General features: G+C 57.3%; 2 protein-coding genes across 8 annotated transcripts in view; both read left to right on the plus strand.

Annotated features, from left to right (window-relative positions):
* The first annotated feature begins 3753 nt into the window (after positions 1-3753).
* Positions 3754-12893, plus strand: LOC309855558 (E3 SUMO-protein ligase ZBED1). Its single transcript, XM_082715946.1, has 2 exons — positions 3754-3967; positions 9559-12893. Exon 2 carries the CDS (start codon positions 9612-9614, stop codon positions 11697-11699), a length of 2088 nt encoding a protein of 695 aa, XP_082572072.1. The 5' UTR covers positions 3754-3967; positions 9559-9611; the 3' UTR covers positions 11700-12893.
* The window catches only part of LOC309855559 (polyprenol dehydrogenase-like), a 209327-nt gene continuing 191956 nt past the window's right edge, over positions 3834-21204 (plus strand). For all 7 annotated transcript variants that reach the window (XR_014306859.1, XR_014306860.1, XR_014306861.1 and 4 more), the window contains exon 1: positions 3834-3967. Coding sequence is in view for 2 of the 7 variants with exons in the window: in XM_082715948.1 (XP_082572074.1) it covers positions 3859-3967 (109 nt within the window). In the remaining 5 variants the exon portion in view is untranslated. The remainder of the gene's footprint in view (positions 3968-21204) is intronic.

Below are 21204 nucleotides of genomic sequence, written 5' to 3' on the forward strand. Positions count from 1 at the left end.
TTTTGGTATTATGCCATGTCATATCATACCCTATCATATCATATTATCTTACATTACTGGTCATTTCTGGTGAGTCTGGGTGGTACCTCCAGGACACCGGCTTTAACCCGTGTCCCGACTCACGGGGAAACGTCCTTGTCCATCCTGAGCTGTGCACACAGGGCATCTTGATAGGCTCCCAACTGGTCTTGACCATCCTTGGAGACCTTAGACTCCCCCTGCCCTCCAGTGCCTCCCCAACCCACACTCCCAACCACACTGTGGGGGAAGGACCCATCTTGGGACTCCGTTTCATAAACATCGTACACTTCCTTGGGGTCTGGAGAAAACCCCGAGGTCTTTGACCCACCCAAGTTGTAATTCTCCGCCACGCTCTGCTTTCACTGATAAGGTCCCCGTCTTATCCTGGGGACCAGGCATGGAGCCTCCTGTCCCCGAAGCCATAGGCTTGGGGTCCTTGCCAGCTTATGGGATCATTCCAACCAGCCTAACACATCCTCCCTGGGGACTCAGGGCTTGTCACCTCTCGGTACTGAAACCCCTGCAGATTCACTGCGTCCTCCTAGGGAAGTCCTCGTGGCCTAGTGTGGTGTGTATCTGGGGCCCAGAGGAACTATAGGATCCTTCTGGCCTCCTCGGGGACGTCCCATATGGGCCCCTTCCTTGTCCTGTGACAAACAGATGCACACTTCATGCCGTACGGGGAAACGCCGCTGGTTCAAACCCTCCCTCTCCCCACGACCTGCGTCATTCCTTGCCATCTTCACGTGTCTTCTCCCCACCCTGACTTTGGAAGAAGCGAGCCCGGAAAACGTTGTCACGGGCTCTCGGGAATCTCATGAGCGCCCTGATGTGTGCACGGAGAGCTGCAGGGATGTTGTGGCCCTGGGCACTAGGAGGCTCTCAGCGCTGTGGTGGACATCCTGGGTCCTGGGTGGACCTTCTTCTTCTGGTGCAGGTGATGCTACCTCCAAGTGCTGTGGTCCTCACACCCTTGAGGGGGCAGGGGTTCCTGGACCACGGTGGCCTTGGGCAGCGAGTGGCCGGTCCCCCAAAGTTACCCCGGCATGAATCCCACCCCGCCACGCCCCAGCTGCCGTGACTGTGCGCCATGGTAGAACACCAAGGGCTTTGCAGGTGGAATTCTGGTGCGGACCTAAAAATAGGCCGGTGATCCTGGATTGACCTGGTGAGACCTTCCTAAGCCCAAAAGCCCTCAGACGCAGAGGACTGGGTGCCACGGGAGTCACAGAGACGGGGCAGGAGGGGAAACTGTCGACATTCCAAGAGTGGGCTGTGGGGGGACCTGCTAGGACCAACGGTTTGCCCCCTGCTGACAGCTGTGCCCCAGAAATAGGAACCTTAGCCCCACAATCGCCAGGACCCCGCTTCCGCTCGGGATGTCCTTGAGGACCGGTTCATGAGATGGGGGTCCCCTCAGACCCTTGCTAGAGGCACCTAGGGAAGCCCGTGGCTATCAGCACAGGTCACGGCTCTAGGAAACTCCTGGGAACAGAGACAGTTGGAAGGGGGACTGGGGAAAGTAGACGAGGGGTCTTTAGGGTCACCCCAGACACTGGCTGGCTGTGGGTAACAAGCCTGTCCTTCTGTCTGTTTCTGGACACTGAGATATCCCACTCTCTCCGCTTCCTGCTGGCGTCCCAGCCCAGACCCTAGATCAGAGGACTCCCACTAGGATCCCTTCAGACCTCACCCAGACCCCAGGCCCCCGGCCCAGGGACCCCACCTGGATCTTGGATCCCTGTCCACAGACCCCCACCCTTGACTCCATTCAGACCCTGGACCCCCACTCCTGGAGTCATCCTGCACCAGGAACGGGTGGGCCAGAGCTGCCCATCCCACACACCAGGGAGTGGACAGGGGCAGAAGGTATGGTCACTGTCCCTGATCCTGTTTGTGGGGTGTACCTGGCCCAGCCGGGCAGGCCCATACTCCCAGGCCCAGTCCGGTCAGTGTTCAGAAAGGGTTCTGGGGTTGGGGCGGGGTTGGGGAAGGGTCCCTGGGCGGAGTCCGGGGTCGGGGCGGGGTTCTGGGGATCGGGGCGGGTCGGGGAGGGGTCTCCGGGCAGGGGATCCTGGAAAGGCTATTTGGCCTCAGTTTCTCAGAAGGTCGCAAAGGCCAGAATGAGCCTTCCTAATTCAGCTGGGGGGATGCACCAAGCAGGGGGGAGTCCCTACTGTCTCAGATCCCCATGGGAAGCCAGTCCCCTGACGTGAGGAAAGGGGTCCAGCTGCGGGCCAGGAGCTGGGGGACAACGGTAGCCCTGGGCTAGGGGGCCCCCTGCAGTCAAGGCCTGGTGGATTCGGGTCCTAGGTGATGGAGTTGGGGGAGATCCCCGGACTCAGTGGAGAGGTGTGGGATCCTCTGTGTTGGATCTTGGCTGGGGTGGGTGGTCTCGGCTGGTGTTGCGAAGGATGCAAGTCTGGAATGCACTGGCTGTTACAATGGGGGGGCATGTGACCGGGGGTCCTGGACCTTGGCAGGTCTGACGTTCTTGTGGGGCCAGGTTTAGGTGTCCCTTCAGAGGGTTCTGGGTAGGGGTTGGGGCGGGGGCGTGGTTAGTCGCAGTGCAAGTCCAATGATCCAAGAAGGGGTCTGCACAGGATTGGGGGTCGGGTGGGTTCCAGGGTCTGGGCGGGGACCAGGGCTGGGGTCTTCGACGGTGCCGGGGAGGGGGTGGGGAATCTGGGTGGGGGTCCCTACTCTAGGGACTGCTAGGACCACTACTCCTACTGAAGAGTGGGGTCAGGAAGGGTCCGGAAGGGGTCCCAGGTCGGGGACCGGGTCCAGGGGAGGGGTCAGTCCGCAGGGTTCTGGGGTCTGGGTGAGGGAGTGGGGGCCCTGGGCCTGTGTCCGGGGTCAGGGTCCCTGGGAAAGGTCTGATGGGTCTTGGCGGGGCGGACAGGTGTCCTCGGGCAGGGTCCAGGAGTCTCGGTGGAACCGGGGCGGGGTCTCCGAGTTGGGTCAGTGTTCAGAAAAGGTTCTGGGGTTGGGGCGGGGTTGGGGAAGGGTCCCTGGGCGGAGTCCGGGGTCGGGGCGGGGTTGCGGGGTCAGGGAGGAGTCCCGGGGTCGGGGCGGGGTTCTGGGAATCGGGGCGGGTCGGGGAGGGGTCTCCGGGTCGGGCCCGGGGCCGGAGCGGGGTTCCGAGGGTCTGGGCGGGGTCGCGGAGGGGTCCCTGGTCGGGGTCCGGGGTCGGGGCGGGGTTGTGGGGATCGAGGCGGGGTCAGGGAGGAGTCCCGGGGTCGGGGCGGGGTTCTGGGGATCGGGGCGGGTCGGGGAGGGGTCTCCGGGTCGGGCCCGGGGCCGGAGCGGGGTTCCGAGGGTCTGGGCGGGGTCGGGGAGGGGTCCCGGGGCGGGGTCCGGGGTCGGGGCGGGGTTTCGGGGGCCTGGGCGGGGTCGCGGAGGGGTACTGGGGACCTGGGCGGGGTCCGGAAGGGGTCCCGGGGCGGGGTCCGGGGTCGGGGCGGGGTTCCGTGGGCCTGGGCGGGGTCAGGGAGGGGTCCCCGGGTCTGGCCCGGGGTCGGGGCGGGGTTCCGAGGGCCTGGGCGGGGTCGGGGAGGGGTCCCGGGGCGGGGTCCGGGGTCGGGGCGGGGTTCCGTGGGCCTGGGCGGGGTCAGGGAGGGGTCCCCGGGTCGGGCCCGGGGCCGGGGCGGGGTTCCGGGGTCCTGGGCGGGGTCGGGGAGGGGTCCCGGGGCGGGGTCCTGGTTCGCGGCCCGGGGCGAGCAGGCGGGCGGGCGCGGAGGGCGGGCCGCGCGGGCGCGTTTCCGCCGGCCGGTGTCGCGCCGGGTCCCGGGGGCGGGCGGCGGCGGGCGGCGCGGAAGCGGCGTCCGGGCAGCCATGTCGCCTTTGTCTGCGGCGCGGGCGGCCCTGCGGGTCTACGCGGTGGGCGCGGCGGTGATCCTGGCGCAGCTGCTGCGGCGCTGCCTCGGGGGCTTCGCGGAACCAGGTCAGCAGGGCGCGGGCGCGCGGGCGCGCGGGCGGGGGGCCGCGGGCAGGGACGGGGGGCGGCGGGGGCGCTGGCGACAGCGGGCGGAGGCGCGCTCGTCGCGCGGCGGGACCCGGGGCGGGGGGCGCGGGCGGGCTGGCGGCGGGGGAGGCGCGCGGCGGGGGCTGGGGAGGCCGAGCGCGCCCCGCGTGCCTCTCGTGCGCGCGCGTCTCGGCTGCCCGCTCGCGCCTGCCCCGGGGCCGGGGTCTGCCGGAAGCCCGCGACCTCGGCCTCCGGGGTCACGGCCGGGCCCGCGCGCGCGCGCGCCCCGAGCCCCCCCTCGCGCCCCCCGACCTCGGGCTGTGCGCGCGCCGGCGGGGGTCGTGCGGAGAGCGCGCGCGCGGGCCGGGAGCGCGGCGGGGAAGCCCCGGAGGCTCCCCCCTTCCAGCCGGAGGTTAGGCGGCAGCGGCCTTCCCGGAAGGCCTGGCCGCGGCGTCGCGGGGCCCAGCGCGGCCCGGGGCACTGGGGAGCCCGGCCGGTGCTATGGGGACCAATGCCTGCCGGGAGCCAACTCCGCGCCGCTGCCTGGAACACCGCCGCGCCCTCCCCAGGCCTCGGGGTCGGGTCCCGCTCGAGCTCTGGTAAGCCCCGCGGGACCTCCGGCGTGCGCCCTGGGTCTGCACAGACACATGCCCGGGGCCGCCAAGCCACAATCCCGGAGGCCTTCCTGCGTGCGCGGCTGCGCGGGGACGCACAGGAGCCCTCGCCTGTGGGCGCAGCCAGGGCAGTTTATTTTTAGGTGACAAATAAGTGTTTTCCAAAACAAGGTTTTCCGTGGGAACTGGGGTGGGGAGCGGCCTCGTAGCTGAGCGCGTTCCCGCCGGGCCTAGGAGGAGAGCCGGGCTCTGAGCGGGACTTGTGCGGTTACCGAGTGTGCGAGGGGGTCGGCTCCCCACTGCAGCTGCACACGCAGCATCTGTCCTCGCCAGAATACACTTGACCTTCGGCCAGCGCTGCTGTGACGAGACCACCTTCACCTACATGTTGCTTTTCCTTTTTGTGTGTGCTTTTGCTTGCCTTTTTTTTTTTTTTTGGATACGGAGTGCACAGTCCCATAAGTGATTTTTTCATCCCATTTCTTCCTCTCCCTTCCTTGGAAGAACCCAGCATCCAGGGTTGACAACACACAAAAACCACGTGTGCGTGTGCGTGCACCCTGTGTGCCCTGGGTCAGGTTTCTGGGCTTTTCCTGGTTATGTTTTGGGGGCCGTCAGAAGTTATAAGCGGATTTTTCAGTGTGTGCCAACCCCCACGTGCTTGCAGGGGTCAGCCGCCGCCTCTGAATTCCTTTGTCTACCCATTCACGAGGGAGGGGGTCCCACCTGGAGAACCTCGGCTCTGAGTAGGAACAAGACATTTTTCAGGGAGCCCTACCTTCCCAGACCTCCAGCCAGGGAAATGACACTTTGTTTTTTCTCCAGGGGAGCTTTTAACTTGGGTGATAACACTGGAATTTGTGCATTTTTTTTTCCCCCTTAAAACGTATGTATACGCATTAGAAGTGAATGCAGGGTAAGAGCGAGTAGGCATTCCAGGGCTTGGGGACTGGGAAGTCAACATGTGTCCTTTCAATCAGCTTGTAAACTGAGGAACAACGAGAAACAGCCCCAGACCCATCGAGTACCCTGGCTTACAGGTACCCGTCTGGTTTCGCTCTGAGACGGGTCTTGTCACCTGCCTAGGAGCCCGGACCGGGAGCTTCCCGGCAAGACAGGGTCGATCTGGGAATGGAATTTTAGCCTTGGACGTTGCGCCCCTGTACGGGCACACCGAAACGTGCGTTTGCAAAACTTGTTTCCCGTGTGCAGCCGGGGGTGGCGTGCTCTGTTCTTTCTACTTGTTGGTTTAAAACAAACAAATAAAAATTTGTTGAAATACAGAATCCTCGTGAAGGCATGTGCCAGGCAGAGGTATCTTTCTGGGTGTTCTAGAAGACGAACCTTTATACATAAGGACGGACTTTAACTTGCTGGCCCTCGGCGAGCCCCAGCCTGTCTGTGGTCTCAGGAACGATTTTAGGTACTGGTGGGAGCGCGTCCCCGCCGCGGGTGTGCTGGTGGCCCACATCTCCAAGCCGCAAACCAGGGCTTTGCCTTTTAAAGCTTTTCTGATCTGCCTCTTACTGCACTGGGCGTTTGGACAAGAGCCGCTGAACTCTGCCCTAGGCGTCCAGCTAAGCAGTAACAAAGATCCAGTTCCCATTTCCAGCTGGAAATAACTCAACTTTTTTTTTTTTTTTTTTTTTAAATCCCAGACCAGGAGGATGGTCTTGGACCTTTTAGAAAGGGGAGTACGTGGCGGCACCTTCGAGGTCTGCTTCCACTTGGATTGTAGGAAGAAAGAAAGCAGAGTGCAGCCGTCTTAAGTGTTAAGAGGTGTTATTTTCTTAACATGTGTCCAAAAGCAAGATCCTTTAGAGACTCGGGTGGGATGGACATGCCTCTTCTGATTTCCAGGTTCTCTGTCTTCTCCAGACTGTATCTTGGTGTCCCACACGGGGAGGTGTGTCTCTTCGTCGTATCTTAAAATACACGAGCTAAGGACCGCATTTTGTATCCGATCGGGACCCCCAAATCTCAAGCTCTGGCCGAAGGGCTGCTCCAAGTTGCCCCAATCTTAGATGCATGGTCACGGGGGCGGGATCCACAAGGGTGATCCGTTGGAAATGAAACATCTCGATGCATCCGTGGGTTCTGAAATGGAGATTTTGGATGGAATTTTCCTTAAACATTTCGTGGGGCGGGGGGGTGGACGCGTGAGTGGCTCCGTCGGGGAAGCGTCTGCCTTCGACTCAGATCATGATCCCAGGGTGCTGGGATCGAGTCCCGCGTTGGGTTCCGTGCTGGGCGTAGGGTTTTGCTTCTCCCTCTGCCTGCTGCTCCCCTGTTGTGCCCTCTCTGTCTGTCAAATAAATAAATAAAATCCTACAAGCAAATTCCACGGGACGTCGGCAGGCTCCCTGATAATACGGACAACGGACTTGTTCATGCGTGCTAAACCTGTGACGGCCATACCCACCTCAAAGTATGTCAGCCAGCCCACTTACGGAGCTATTTTGGGAGGACTCCTAGTTTCCAGACTACAGGGCGTTGGAGCGCCTATCCAGGGAAAGTAGATTCTTGTTGGTTTTGTGCGCACGTGGACATGAACAGGGTCTCTAGGGAGGTGAAATCGCGGTGGGGGGTATTCAAACTTCATGATCGAGGGTCCCTTTGCTCTCCAAAAAAAGGAAGGACCCCAAAGGACCATTTGTTAGGCCAGTTTTGCCTGCCAGGAGTTAAACCAGAAATTTAAAACATATTTAAGATCGTGTTTAAAATAACAAAGACAAGCCAGTTGCTTGTAACTACCAGTGATACGGGTTTTTCAGATACTAAATAACTCCACTCTCCATGATAGAGTTCTCCATAAGGTAGTGAGCCCTAGTGACCCTGACCGACGCCACTGGGAGCCGAGCGGTACGGATGGTGGCGGAAAGACGGCCCGGTCCAGTGGCTGTCCAGGGGCTCACGGGAAACCTCCCCCGTCCTCGTCACCTGCTTTCCTAGGGGACCCCAGAGACTGTGACCTAAGTGATCTGACTGGGCTTACGGAAGGTGCGGCTTTGGGGGTCCTCTTTCTGCAAATCGTGGCCTCCTCGTCTCTCAGCTCCGTCCCTGCAGTTGGTCACAGTGACCATGTCCTCTGTCCAGCCCAGGTACCATGATGCCCGCTTAGCCTGCGTGTTGTGACGTCTTCCAGGAAGACCTCATGTGGACCCGCGTGGCGGGGTGTGGCTCTCGGACGTGGGGGGCATTTCCGGCATGATGTTGACGCTCAGTATCTTTTAAGGTTTTACCCTTGTCTTAGGAGTGCTCTGAGTAAGCCTTACCTTAGTACCACTGGCTTAGAAGGTCAAAAATTCATCCTTTCTGAGCTCTGGACAGCATAGTCAGATCGAGGCAGGGCAGGGCTACTGAGATCCAGGCGGTGCAGGGCCAGGCTCCCTCCAGAAGCTGTAGGAGCGGGTCTTTCCTGCTTTTTTCAGCTTCTTGGGGCTCCTGGCTGGTGCCCGCATCCCTTCCATGACCTTATGACATTTCACTTAATCACACCTGGGGCCTATTTCAAATAAGGTTCCATTCACAGGTTCTGGGAGTGCCCGAATTCTGGTGGGGGGCACTGTGTCATCCCCGCTAGACATCGAGATTGCGTTCTGGACATGCTCCTGATGCTCAGAAAATGCCTGGTTGGTGTGGTTTCTTTTTTAACCCCCCTGAGCACTGTACAGTGGGTGGGAAGGTTGCAGACTCAACACACACCTTTGAATAGAACCCAGCTGCTGTTCTGAGGGTGTCCCTGCCCTGATCGGTGGGACAGGATGAGGGGGCATCAGGGACTGTAGGAACCTTGGGGGCTTGGCTTCTAAGTCAACTCCCCTTTGAGAGTCTGGTGATGCTGAAACCGGGGCACAGCACAGCCAATGTGTGTCTGTGCGCACAGGTATGACGGCCCCCCGGTGGGCGTTGTCAGAAGCTCCTTTCACGGGATCAAGATGTCCATTACTGTCCCACTAAAGTTACCGATGACGGATGTGCCAAAGATAAAAGGACCACATGCCACGTTCCAAAAGGCATCATTTGGAAAACGTAAAATTTGGGAAGGAAAAAAAAAAAAGGAAAGAAAACATAAAATTTGGAGGAAAAAAAAAAAAAGTTGCCATGCCTCTTAGCCAACTTAAAGACTGCTTTGTCTGAATTAAAAACCGTTTTTGCTTCTTGGATACCCGGGACCAACCTCGGGGATGTGGTGCTTCACATGGTTGTTCACAAGGAGGCTTGAGGTGCTGGTGCTGGTGGGTCCTCCTGGGCTGGTGGCCGAGCTGAGGCACGTAGGCTTCGGTGGGCCGCCAGCAGTTTGTTCCCCCGGAAAGTGACCCTGCCTGGCTGGTGGCAAGATGGTGGACAGCCTAGCGCAGGAAACGGTAAACAGCCGAGGTGGGCCAGGTGCTGTAAAGACTGAGAAACTCAAAGACGTACATGTTTTCAGCCGCGCGGACTCCCGTGCGCGTAGGAGCTCAGATGCGCGCATTTTCAGACGTGTGGTGTCTTGCGCGCACCTCGGGCGTTTTGAGATGCGTGGAGTTGTGCGCGCATTGGCGCTCAGAAGCGCACGTTTTCAGACGCGTGGAGTCGTGCGCGCGTTGGCGCTCAGAAGCGCGCGTTTTCAGACGCGTGGAGTCGTGCGCGTGTTGGCGCTCAGATGCGCACGTTTTCAGACGCGTGGAGTCGTGTGCGCGTTGGAGCTCAGATGCGCACGTTTTCAGACACTTGGAGTTGCTGTGCACGCCGCACCTAGGAGTGACCTGCAGCAAAGAGGTGCTCATCTGTCAGAGCGCACCCTCCGCTTTCCAAAGGCCATGCGCACCGGGAAAGGCCGTCCCGTGGTGTCCCTCTGCCCTGCGGCTTGGGAGGAGACAGCTGCTTCGGCATGTGGCATGCGCTCGCTCCTCGCAGGGCACCCCCCTGTGCCTGGACCCATTCTCATGCTGTGTTTGTCTTGCTGCTTCTCAGCAGGTGCGCAGGAATGAGTGGAGGCCCCGCAAGCGGGCCGCGGCGCAGAAGCCATGGAGGCGAAAGGCCTGGACCCGTCCCAGACAGACCTCAAGCTAGTGGCCCACCCGCGCGCCAAGAGCAAAGTGTGGAAGTACTTCGGCTTCGACACCAACGCCGAGGGATGCATCTTGCAGTGGAAGAAGATATACTGCCGCATCTGCATGGCCCAGATCGCCTATTCCGGCAACACGTCCAACCTCTCCTATCACCTGGAGAAGAATCACCCCGACGAGTTCTGTGAGTTCGTGAAGAGCAACACGGAGCAGATGCGCGAAGCCTTTGCCACTGCCTTCTCCAAGCTGAAGCCCGAGGCGTCACAGCTGACCCCGCCGGACACGCTGGCCACCAAGGCCGGCCATGGCCATGAGAGCAAGCGGCAGCAGGAGCTCACGGCTGCCGTCATCGGCCTCATCTGCGAGGGGCTGTATCCCGCGTCCATCGTGGACGAGCCCACGTTCAAGGTGTTGCTGAAGACAGCCGACCCCAGGTATGAGCTGCCCAGCAGGAAATTCTTGTGCAGCAAGGCCATCCCTGAGAAGTACGGCGCCGTCCGCGAGGCCGTCCTCAAGGAGCTCAGCGACGCGTCCTGGTGCGGCATCTCCACGGACATGTGGAGGAGCGAGAACCAGAATCGAGCCTATGTCACGCTGGCCGCCCACTTCCTGGGCGGCGGGGCCCCCGGCTGCCTGTCCGTGGGCTCCCGCTGCCTGAAGACCTTCGAGGTCCCCGAGGACAACACGGCCGAGTCCATCACCAGGGTCCTGTACGAGGCCTTCATCGAGTGGGGCATCAGCGCGAAGGTGTTTGGGGCCACCACGGACTGCGGCAAGGACATCGTGAAGGCTTGCTCCCTGCTGGACATCTCCGTGCAGATGCCCTGCCTGGGACAGACGTTCAACGCGGGCATCCAGCAGGCCCTGCAGCTGCCCAAGCTGGCCGGGCTGCTGGCCCGCTGCCGCAAGCTGGTGGAGTACTTCCAGCAGTCCACGGTGGCCATGTACATGCTCTACGAGAAGCAGAAGCAGCAGAACATGGCGCACTGTATGCTGGTCAGCAACCGCGTGGCCTGGTGGGGTAGCACGCTGGCCATGCTCCAGCGCCTCAAGGAGCAGCAGTTTGTGATTGCGGGCGTGCTGGTGGAGGACAGCAACAACCACCACCTGATGCTGGAGGCCTCCGAGTGGGCCACCATTGAGGGCCTGGTGGAGCTGCTGCAGCCCTTCAAGCAGGTGGCCGAGATGCTCTCCGCCTCCAAGTACCCCACCATCAGCATGGTGAAGCCTCTCTTGCACATGCTGCTGAACACCACGCTGAACATCAAGGAGACGGACTGCAAGGAGCTCAGCATGGCCAAGGAGGTCATCGCCAAGGAGCTGTCCAAGACCTACCAGGAGGCGCCCGAGATCGACATGTTCCTGAACGTGGCCACCTTCCTGGACCCCCGCTACAAGCGCCTGCCCTTCCTGTCTGCCTTCGAGAGGCAGCAGGTGGAGAACAGGGTGGTGGAGGAGGCCAAGGGCCTGCTGGACAAGGTCAAAGACGGCGGCGGCTACCGGGCGGCTGAGGACAAGATGTACGCACTGCCCGAGGAGCCCCCGGTGAAGAAGTTGGTGCTGGCGTCCACGCCGCCGCCCACCAGCGTCATCAACAGCATGCTGGCCGAGATCTTCTGCCAGACGGGGGGCGTGGAGGACCAGGAGGAGTGGCACGCGCAGGTGGTGGAGGAACTCAGCAACTTCAAGTCCCAGAAGGTGCTGGGCCTCAACGAGGACCCCCTCAAGTGGTGGTCCGACCGCCTGGCGCTCTTCCCCGTGCTGCCCAAGGTGCTGCAGAAATATTGGTGCGTGGCGGCCACGCGCGTCTTCCCGGAGCGGCTCTTCGGCACCTCCGCCAACGTGGTCAGCGCCAAGAGGAACAGGCTCGCCCCGGCACACGTGGACGAGCAGATTTTCCTGTACGAGAACGCGCGCAGCGGCGCGGAGGCCGAGCCCGAGGACGAGGACGAAGGGGAGTGGGGCCTGGATCACGAGCAGGTGTTCCCCCTCGGGGACGCTGTGCACGCCGGCTTCTTTGGGATCAGGGACAGCGGCTTCGTGTAGGTGCCGGCGGGGTGGGGGCGGGTCACCGTGGCGCCGGCCCCCCCGCCCCCCGGGGTGCTCTGCTGTAAATACCCCCCCCCCCCCCGCCCCGTGCGCGTATGCGTGGGTGGCCTTGCCAGGGGGAGCAAACGCACAGGAGAGAAAGACGGGGCTGCCGTGCCTTCCCTCTGCGAGCCCATTCGCGTCCCTGCAAAGGGGCAGAAACAGGAAGGGAAGGTTCCAGAAGTTCCCTTGTGCACCTGCTGCCTGGTGATTGCAGATAATGACTCCGGGGGCAGCACAGTCAGCAGGGACAGACGGCTGGAGGGAGGGAGCCCCCTTCCCTTCCTACATAAGTTAATTAAACATCCAGTCTCGCGCATCGTTCCCAGCCCACATGCCTTCCAAAGGCCTTCGCAGACCTGTGGCGCACGTGAGCTCAAGTTTCCTCTCCAGCGGAAGTGCGCGCCTTGCCTTTGGCACGGCCGGGGATACCACGCTCCAACCCACGCGCCCCGAGTGGAGCAACCGCAAGCTTTGGGTTTGGTGCAGAGCGTGAAAGGGGCCGTGGGGACAACGCAGGAAGAGAGGGGTCTTCTGCCTTTTGTAACATTGCTGCAATTTGCTTTGTGCGTGTGGTCCTGGTGATGCCGCTGCGCTTGGGTCCTGAGCGTTCTCGCGTGTGCCTGTGTGTGAGTGCAGGGGTGTGTGTGTGTGTGTGTCCCCAGGATGACCACAAGGCCCCCGGCCCTCGGGAGCCCTGCCCTGCTTTCCAAAATTACCAGGGACCCAAGTGTGCCGAGGGTGATTTCGATTTCTCCAGGGGGCTGCGGACTCTTGCATTCTATCATGTCAAGGCCGCACCACAGGGGCCTGCTGATTTTTTTTAAAAAACGGACGATGGGACACTTTCGCCTTGATTTTGGGGTCGCTCCTGCTGCTCCCGGAAATCCCAGCTGCTGGTGACGTTCTGTGTGCCAGAGTCTCTCCAAGACTATCACAGACTTCTAAGGAGGCGGATGTGTCCGTGTCCTGGGGGTGTTACCCCGGTGGTGTCGACCAGGGGCGAGACTTGTATCTTGACGCATCTGACTGGGTTTGAGCCTTCCTCACGGTATCTATTTTTTGTGGGTTTTTTTTTTCCCGTTTTTTCTTATTTAACGCTTTCGAATTTGACTCTTGTTCAATAAACCCAAGAAACGGATGAGCTCCTAATTAATTGGTCTGATGTGTTTTCGTTGCGGTGAAAACCCTTTCAACCAGGAGGGAGGCTTTTGTTGCTCTCTTCAAAGACATTTCCGGGCCACAAAGAACAGAGTCCATGATGCTTTGTTCTGGGGTCCTTGCAAATGACCAAGGCTGTGATCCATTCTGGATATTGGCGCATCCCAAAATGTACGTAAATAAAGCCGCCACTTGGTGACCGGCCATCTGGTGGAGGGCCTTTTGCATTTTCCTTCATGCGAGGAAGGCCGCCACTTGGTGACGTCATGCCGGGGAGCAGGCCTTTTGCATTTTCCTTCACTGGCTTGTGTTCGCACGAGAATGGTTTTATGAGCCTGGCCTGTCTGAGTGGTGAGCGTGGACCTTTCGTTTTGTGCAGGCATCTGGCTGTTGTCCAACTTCCTCCTTTTCACAAGGCTCCCCGCAGACAAACGGATACGGCACGGTAGTCGGCACCGGCTGACCTCTTCCTGCAGGGAATGTGTTGCCTTGTTGCTAGGTGGGGGCGGACTAAATACTTCCTTTTCACACACAGACACGTGGAGTTGAGAGGGGCCACTTTTCGGCCACCATCATGGACATAGCCGATGTCTGACGCTCCCCAGGGAGCATGCCTTTGGCCGTGTCTGGTGGGCACCGAATGTGCCTGTCGCCGACCACAGTTGCTACGCACACAGCCCGCAGCCCACGTGCATTCTCCTAAGGCTGCACCTCGCTCGGCTTCCTCACACGTGTGGGTCGCCTATGTGGGATTTATGCTCATGTCTTCCTCTAAAGCCCTAAGTCTGAGCTGCGTTGTTGTTGTTGTTGTGGGAGTTCATCTGGGGGGCTTCCCGGAGTTGGTTCTTAGGTGCCGTGGAGGTTCAGTCCCGCTTGGTGTCGTTGTGTGATGGGCTTTCAGGACCTGGGGCAGATCTGGTTCCTGTTGTCCCTGAGAAAGGAGGTATTTGTGGCTTCTGGGAGCATGTGGTGTCGTCGGGATGTGGCCATGGTCCCGTGACTCTGCACACGGCATGCTACAGACCCCACTCTCCCTCATACATCTTCCACAAAATGTCCCTGCCCAATGTGGCTCCAACCATCTGCAAACACGAAACCTATTTAGGATTTAGCCCAACAGTTCCTATAAAGCCCACCGTCCTATCCTCCGGCGTCCCGAGACACATACACCAGCCCTATCCTGTTAGTTCACGGGCATCTGAGCTGTCTGATGTAATCCTGTGCCCACATCCCATTTCCCAGGACATGGCTTGATCTGTGGTGTAGACCAGCTCTGCTTGCCAGAAACACAGACCCAGGCTCTCTTGTGGGATCCGTGATTCCAAATCTGCATCGTCCCTGGGCTCCCCGGGTGCCTCTGCATGTCAGGACCTTGTCTGTTTTTCCAAGGTTGGGGAGCTCTGTGCAGCCTGTTGGTTGGTTGGTAATGTTGGCCTTTCTTATTCTGGGAGGATTCTCAGAATATCCACTCAGAACTCAGACTTCTGGTGAGAGACTAGCTCGAGATGCTCATCCAACCAGTTCGGCTTCTTGGTTGTCCCAGACATGGTGCAATCTCGTGCATTTCGCCGGGGGCAGATGGCACGTGCTGAGGAAGGGGCTGTCGTGTTCTCTGTTAGAACCCGTCTATAGAGCAGGGTGCCTCCCGAGAGTTTCTATTGTGGGGTGAATGGCACCCTTCCTTCTCATCTCAGATGTTCAGAGTTCTGGGAGATGGTGCTTTTCCTGGGAAGGTCATGCCTGGGTTTTCCTGGAAAGGACCCACTGGCTGCACAGCAGGCAGGAACGATGGTGCCGCGTGCACAGTATCGGGGACATCGGCACTGTCCTTTGTGGGCAGCTGGAGATTTCACGGTGATTACATCCCTGCCTAGTGGGTTACGTCCGTAGTAGGCCTCGTGAGTCCATGTCTGCATCAAAGGGATGCCATGCGTGTATGTATAGATCCTCTATGTGTATATTCTACCTGCATATAATTGTTTCTGTGTGTTATCTATCATGTATCTATTATTTGTCAATCCATCATCCAGCCACCCCTTCTTCCATCCGTCTACCCGTCTATCCATCTACTCACCCATTCTTCCACCCGCCCACCCACCTTCCTTCTACCCAACATCCCTCCTTCCCTTTCCATCCATTTATCCATCCATCCACCACTATCCTATCCATCCACTATCCATTTATCTATCCATCCACAAATCCACCCATCCATTCATCCACCCCCCCATCCACACATCCGTCCGTCCATCCATCCATCCATCCATCCCCCATCCACACATCCGTCCGTCCATCCATCCATCCATCCATCCACACATCCATCCATCCACACATCCATCCATCCATCCATCCACCCACCCCCCCATCCACACATCCGTCCATTCGTCCATCCATCCATCCATCCACCCCCCCATCCACACATCTGTCCGTCCATCCATCCATCCACACATCCATCCATCCATCCATCCATCCACCCCCCATCCACACATCCGTCCGTCCATCCATCCATCCATCCATCCATCCACACATCCATCCATCCACACATCCGTCCATCCGTCCATCCATCATCCATCCACCCCCCTATCCACACATCCATTCGTCCATCCATCCACTTTTCCATCCATCCATCCACCCATCCACCCATCCACCCACCCATCCACCCATCCATCTAACCATCCATCCAACCATCCATCCATCCATCCATCCACACATCCGTCCATCCACATATCCGTCCATCCACACATCCATCCACCCCCCCCATCCACACATCCGTCCGTCCATCCATCCACTTTTCCATCCATCCATCCACCCATCCACCCACCCATCCACCCATCCATCCAACCATCCATCCATCCATCCATCCATCCTGTGCTTTTGTGGTTAAACAGAAGGTGCATCGAGTGACCTTTATTCTACCTCCATGACTTTTAATGGGTTGATATTTCCTTATGGAACAGCTGTCACTGATTGACGTGTTATGGATTTGCAATTTTGACCACTTTCTAAATCCCACTGGAAGGAACCATGTGATTCCAGCTTCCCCGGGTCACAGGAAACATCCAAAGACTGGACCTTTCAAGCTTCCGCCTCAGGAGAGTTGGGTAGATCATCAGCCTGCTCTCAGTGCCTGGTCCCGTGCCTCCTAGGTGGGCGTGGCCCCCAGCCCTTCACACACTTGGCTAGGGAGGTGTAGGACATCAGGGTCAGGTCACCAGACTGCAAAGTTGGCCACCTGAAGGGGACACTGAGGCAGGGCCCCACAGGGGATGAGCAGAGTGGACATTGGCCTGCCTTAGGACCTTCCCAAAGAGGATCCTGCTCCTCGCAGGCTGGGCTGTGAACCTGGAGAGGGGTTCTTTAGTGGAGCACATGTGGAGAGGTCCAGGCAGGACAAAGACACCTCAGTGGGATCATCCAAACCAGCAACAGGCTGCCTGGTGTGTGTCCAGCATGAAGGACACCCCTTTGGAGGGCCTGGCGAGGGGCTGGGCAGCAGGCTGGCTGAGCCCTTCCCTGGTCTTGTCTCTTCCTGGGCACCGCGGTCGGGAGTTTGGATGCATTAAACCTGGATACGTGGAAGGACAGGAGATACACATACATAATTGGGGGTCAAGGAAGGGAGAGCGGGGAGTGATGTTCACAGAGAGAGGAGGTCTGCAGAGACGCTCAAGCTCTGTCTCTCCATTGTGAGCTCAGAGCGAACAGAAGTGACAAACCAAGGGGTGGGTTTTCACCAGGCAGTGGGTCAGCTGGCATCAGGATCTCACACTTCCAGCCTTCAGGGCCTTGAGAAATAAATGTGTGTTCCTTTTACTCCTCCTTTCTAGGGTGTTTGTTATTCAGGGTGTGTGAATCGGGGTTGTGCAGAGAAACAGAACCAATAGCTCGTATGGCACATTCTTCCCCTCCATGTTCTTTGAGGCTTTTCAGACCATCAACTGATTAGATGAGGCCCACCCACAGTGCAGAGGGCCCTCGGCTTTACTCAGTGCGCCAGATCTGATGCTAATCTCTTCCAAAACACCCTTGCAGAGAGACACACCCAGGGGGAATGCATAATCAGCTCTCTGGGCTTCCCTCAACCCACGTGTGATGAACCCTTACTTGAGATGGTTCCCTCGAGTTCCTGAGTGGGTGCAGCTAGGCTGGGTCCCAACCATCATGTCTGCCACCCATGCTCCCCAGGAACCACATTGCTTTCCAACATGCTCACAGGTTGCCTTCCGTGCAGAGTAGGGGTGGAGCTCATACCCACTCACCCCACTTTCCTCCTTGGAAATACCAACATCACACCCAGAAAATACCCTCTGGGTTTCCCACACGGGGCATGTTTTCTTCTTCCCATTTATCCTCACACCACAGGGGCTCCTCCCTAGACAGCTATGTTGTTGGGTGTTCACCCTTCCTCAACATCATGATTTGTTTGTTTGTTTGTTTAATTAATTTTATTTTTTAAGAGTGATTTTAGGCGCACCCTACAATAAAAATATATCCAGAATGCAATTAGATACGTCCAGTAGCAACACTGAGGGGAACATGCAGAATCCCCCATGTACCCCCATGACCTCACAGAGGCACAACCTCCCCAGCATCCGTACCTGCCCCACAAAGCACATTCCCTACAGTCGGCAAACGCCCATGGCCATGTCATGAGCACCGCTGACATGCTTTACGTTACAGCTTCTTCTTGGGGTTGTGCGTACCGTGGGTTTGCAGACCTGTGCGATGACACGTGTGTATCATCATAGCGTCACGCAGACGACTGGTACCTCCCTAAACATCCTCAGGGCTGCATCTTCTCATCCGTCCCTCCTACATCCCCTGCCGACCAGAAATCTTTGTTCTGTCTCTGCCATTTTGCCTTTTCGGGAACATCCTAGAGCCAGAATCATGCAGGAGGGAGCCTGCAGACCTACTCCCTTCCCTTCTCAGGATTCATGTAAGGTGACTTGGTGGCTTCTCATGGCTTGATAGCTTGTTGCTGTGAATTATATTCCCTTTCCCTGAGTGGAGCACAGGTGACGCAGGCCGCTTCCCTGGAGCAAGACTGGGCATTTGGAGGAAGGGCAGAGCTTGATGTGGCTGCAGCATGAGTTCGTCGCTGCATAGTGGGTGTGGAACTGGCCAAGAGCCTGGGTCTGGGGAGGGCTGGTTTGTTAGGGAGGTAATTCCAGCCCTGGTCATTGCCCCATCTCCTGATTTCAGACCACTTCTGGGATGCCGCAGGGGCGGTGAGCTTGTTCTCTGTGCTGCATGGTCACGGTGAGCCTCCCATGTGTGTTGAACTTGGTGATGGTCATGGGTCCTTATGGCTGTGGCTCTGGGATGGAAGTCTCAGAACCCCACACAGCAAGCTTGGGCAAGGCAAGAGAGCCCAGTGGCCGGCTCCAGCTCTCCATCTGCTACTGCCATTGAAGGCAGCAGGACATCTTCACCTGATGTCGAGACATGCTGGCACGTGCTGAACACCTGGTCCTCCGCTCACAAGGACGAGCCACTGTCCACACCCGTGGCACCATCTTGGTGCCCCATTCATGCTTCTCTGGTTCAGCGGGCCATCCCCCGCCTGAGTCCCTGCCCGCTGAGACCCGCAGCTTTGCTCCACCAGCGCATTCAACAAGGAGGGCCTGCCTTTCCAGGGAGCCTGCTGTGGGTAGGGCGTCTGGGTCTTGGCTTCCATCCAGCGCTGCTTTGGAGACTACCACGCTGGTCCTTCTGTTGTCCTTGCTCGAGGCAGTGGCTTTGCGCATGAGGGAGCTCACTCCCTTAGGGAGGTTCAGGCTTCTGGTTGATGGCTGTCACTCAACACCTTTGTTGCATGGAAAGGCTGTGTATTGTGACGGTTAATTTTATGTCATCTTGGCTGGGCCACGCGGGCCCACATGTGGTCAAACACTAGTTTAGGTGTTGCTAGGGTGGTCTGGTTAGATGAGGTTAACATTGCAATCAGTAGCCTTTGAGTAAAGCAGAGGACTCTCTCTAGGGTCATGGTGGGCCTCGTCCAATCAGTGGAAGGCTTTGTGAGCACACAGACTGACCGTCCCTTTGCTGGTAGATGTGATTTTGCTGTTGTTGTTGTTGACTTTGTCAATGACACTTTGATTTATTGCTCTACAACATGAATGTCTTTCAGACATAATCCTGCATTATGTACTCGTTGGAATCTTATCTTTTTCCTTTGGATTGGTGGGCCTTGTCTGATCAGTTGAAGGCTTTGTGAGAAAACAGACTGACCTTCCCGGACAAAGAGAAAATTCTGTCTCCAGGAGGACTTTGGACTCTGGCTGCCACTTTAGCTCGTCCCTGACTCTCAGCCTCCTGGCCAGTTCTGTGGAATAGAGACACAGTTACGTGAACCAGTTCCTTAAATTAAATCTCTGTCTCTCTGCTTAGTCTTTCGGTGTGCTTTTTGGGAGAACCCTGAATAATATGTCCTTTATGTGTAAGGGAGATGGGGCTGGACCCCTTCCAATCTGGAGAGTGCATGTTTACAAGTGTTTTACTGCATCGTATGCTAGGACTCCATTGCCAAGCATCTCCACTTTGTGCAAAACATGTGTCACCTTTGGTCACCATGCCCACGTTGATGCCTTTGAATTCTGCAGATGAATCTCTTTCGTGCAGGTGGGCCTTGTCCAATCAGTTGAAGACTTTTTGAGAGAACAGTCTGACCTCCCTTTTGCTGGTGGATGTGATTTTTTTTATGTTGCTATCATGCTTTGATTTATTGCTCTATGACATGAATGCCTTTCAAACACAATCCTGCATTACGTACTAGTTGGAATCTTATCTTTTTCCCTTGGCTTGGTGGGCCTTGTCTGATCAGTTGAAGGGTTTGTGAGAAAACAGATTGACCTTCCCGGACAAAGAGGAAATTCTGTCTCCAGGAGGACTTTGGACTCTGGTTGCCACTTTAGCTCGTCCCTGGGTCTCAGCTTCCTGCCCGACCCTGCACTGTAGAGACTCAAATATACACGGTTACATGAACCAATCCCATAAATTAAATCTCTGTCTCTCCGCTTAGTCTTCTTGTGTGTTTCTTGGCAGACCCTTGACTAATGCATCCTTTATGTGTAAGGGACATGGAGAGCGCATGTCTACAAGTCTTTTATGCATCGTTTGCTAGGACGCCATCGCCAAGCATCTCCACCCTGTGCAAAACGCATGTCACCTTTGGTCACCATGCCTATGTCAGTACCTTAACTTTGAATTCTGCAGATGACTTTCTTTAGTGCAGGTGGGCCTTGTCCGATCAGTCAAAGACTTTGTGAGAAAACAGTCTGACCTCTCCTTTGCTGGTGGATATGATTTTTTTTTTTTTTTTTTGGATCTTGCCATGATGTTTTCATTTATCACTCTGTAACGTGAATGCCTTTCAAACACAATTCTGCATTACCTCGTAATATGTCTCTTATCTTTTTCCTTTGGATTATCTTTTTCCTTTGGATCCTTTCTCTGAGTTTTATTGGAATCGAAGGATTTGTACATGGAAAATACTTGGCTTTGTTTGGATGGTCCCTTTCTTGACTGTGATGTTATAAACACCTTCTTTTTCTTAATTTTGTTTTTTTAAAGATTTATTTATTTATTTGAGGGAGAAAGAGCTGTGGGGAGGGGCAGACAGAGAAAGAGAATCTCAACCAGATTCTCTGCTGAGCCCAGAGCCTGAGATCATGACCTGAGCCGAAATCAAGAGTCGGGCATGCCCCAAACACTGTTTCTCCTATAAGCCTGATTGACCTGGCCTCAAGCTGATTCCCTTTCTCGTAACGCATATGAACCTGTTATTGGATTTTCTCCCCCAGTTTTATGGAGGTCAGTTGGCAACACATCACATACGTCTAATGGTTAGAGAATTTCAGAGAGCTCATGGGCACGTTCTCAACATGGTGGTTGTCTTATTTTCCTATACTGAGTATTTCATAGAAATGGAATCATGTCCTCTGTGGTCTTCTTGGGAGTGTGGCTTCTGTCCCTGAGCATTGCGCCCTCATGGTCCCTCCACGAGGCAGCAGGAGTCAGACTGCTTATCCTTTTCACGGCTGAGTTCTAGTCCATCCATGGATGGACCCTGTGCATTGGTGGGCACTTGGACTGCTCACATCTCCCTGGCTACCGTGAGTAACGCTGCTCTAGGCCTTCCCATGTGCATATGCTTGTGGACACCTGCTTCCCTGCCTCCTGGATAGATGGAGAGTGAGGAGTGGGATTGCCGGGCTGTGTGGTTTCCCCACTACTTTTCCACAGTGCCCACGGCATTTTCCCTGTCCACCCGCCATGCAGGACGGACACAGTTTCCCTCCCG

The sequence above is a fragment of the Mustela nivalis genome (genome assembly GCF_964662115.1).
Source record: "Mustela nivalis genome assembly, chromosome: X".
Taxonomy (NCBI): Eukaryota; Metazoa; Chordata; class Mammalia; order Carnivora; family Mustelidae; genus Mustela; species Mustela nivalis.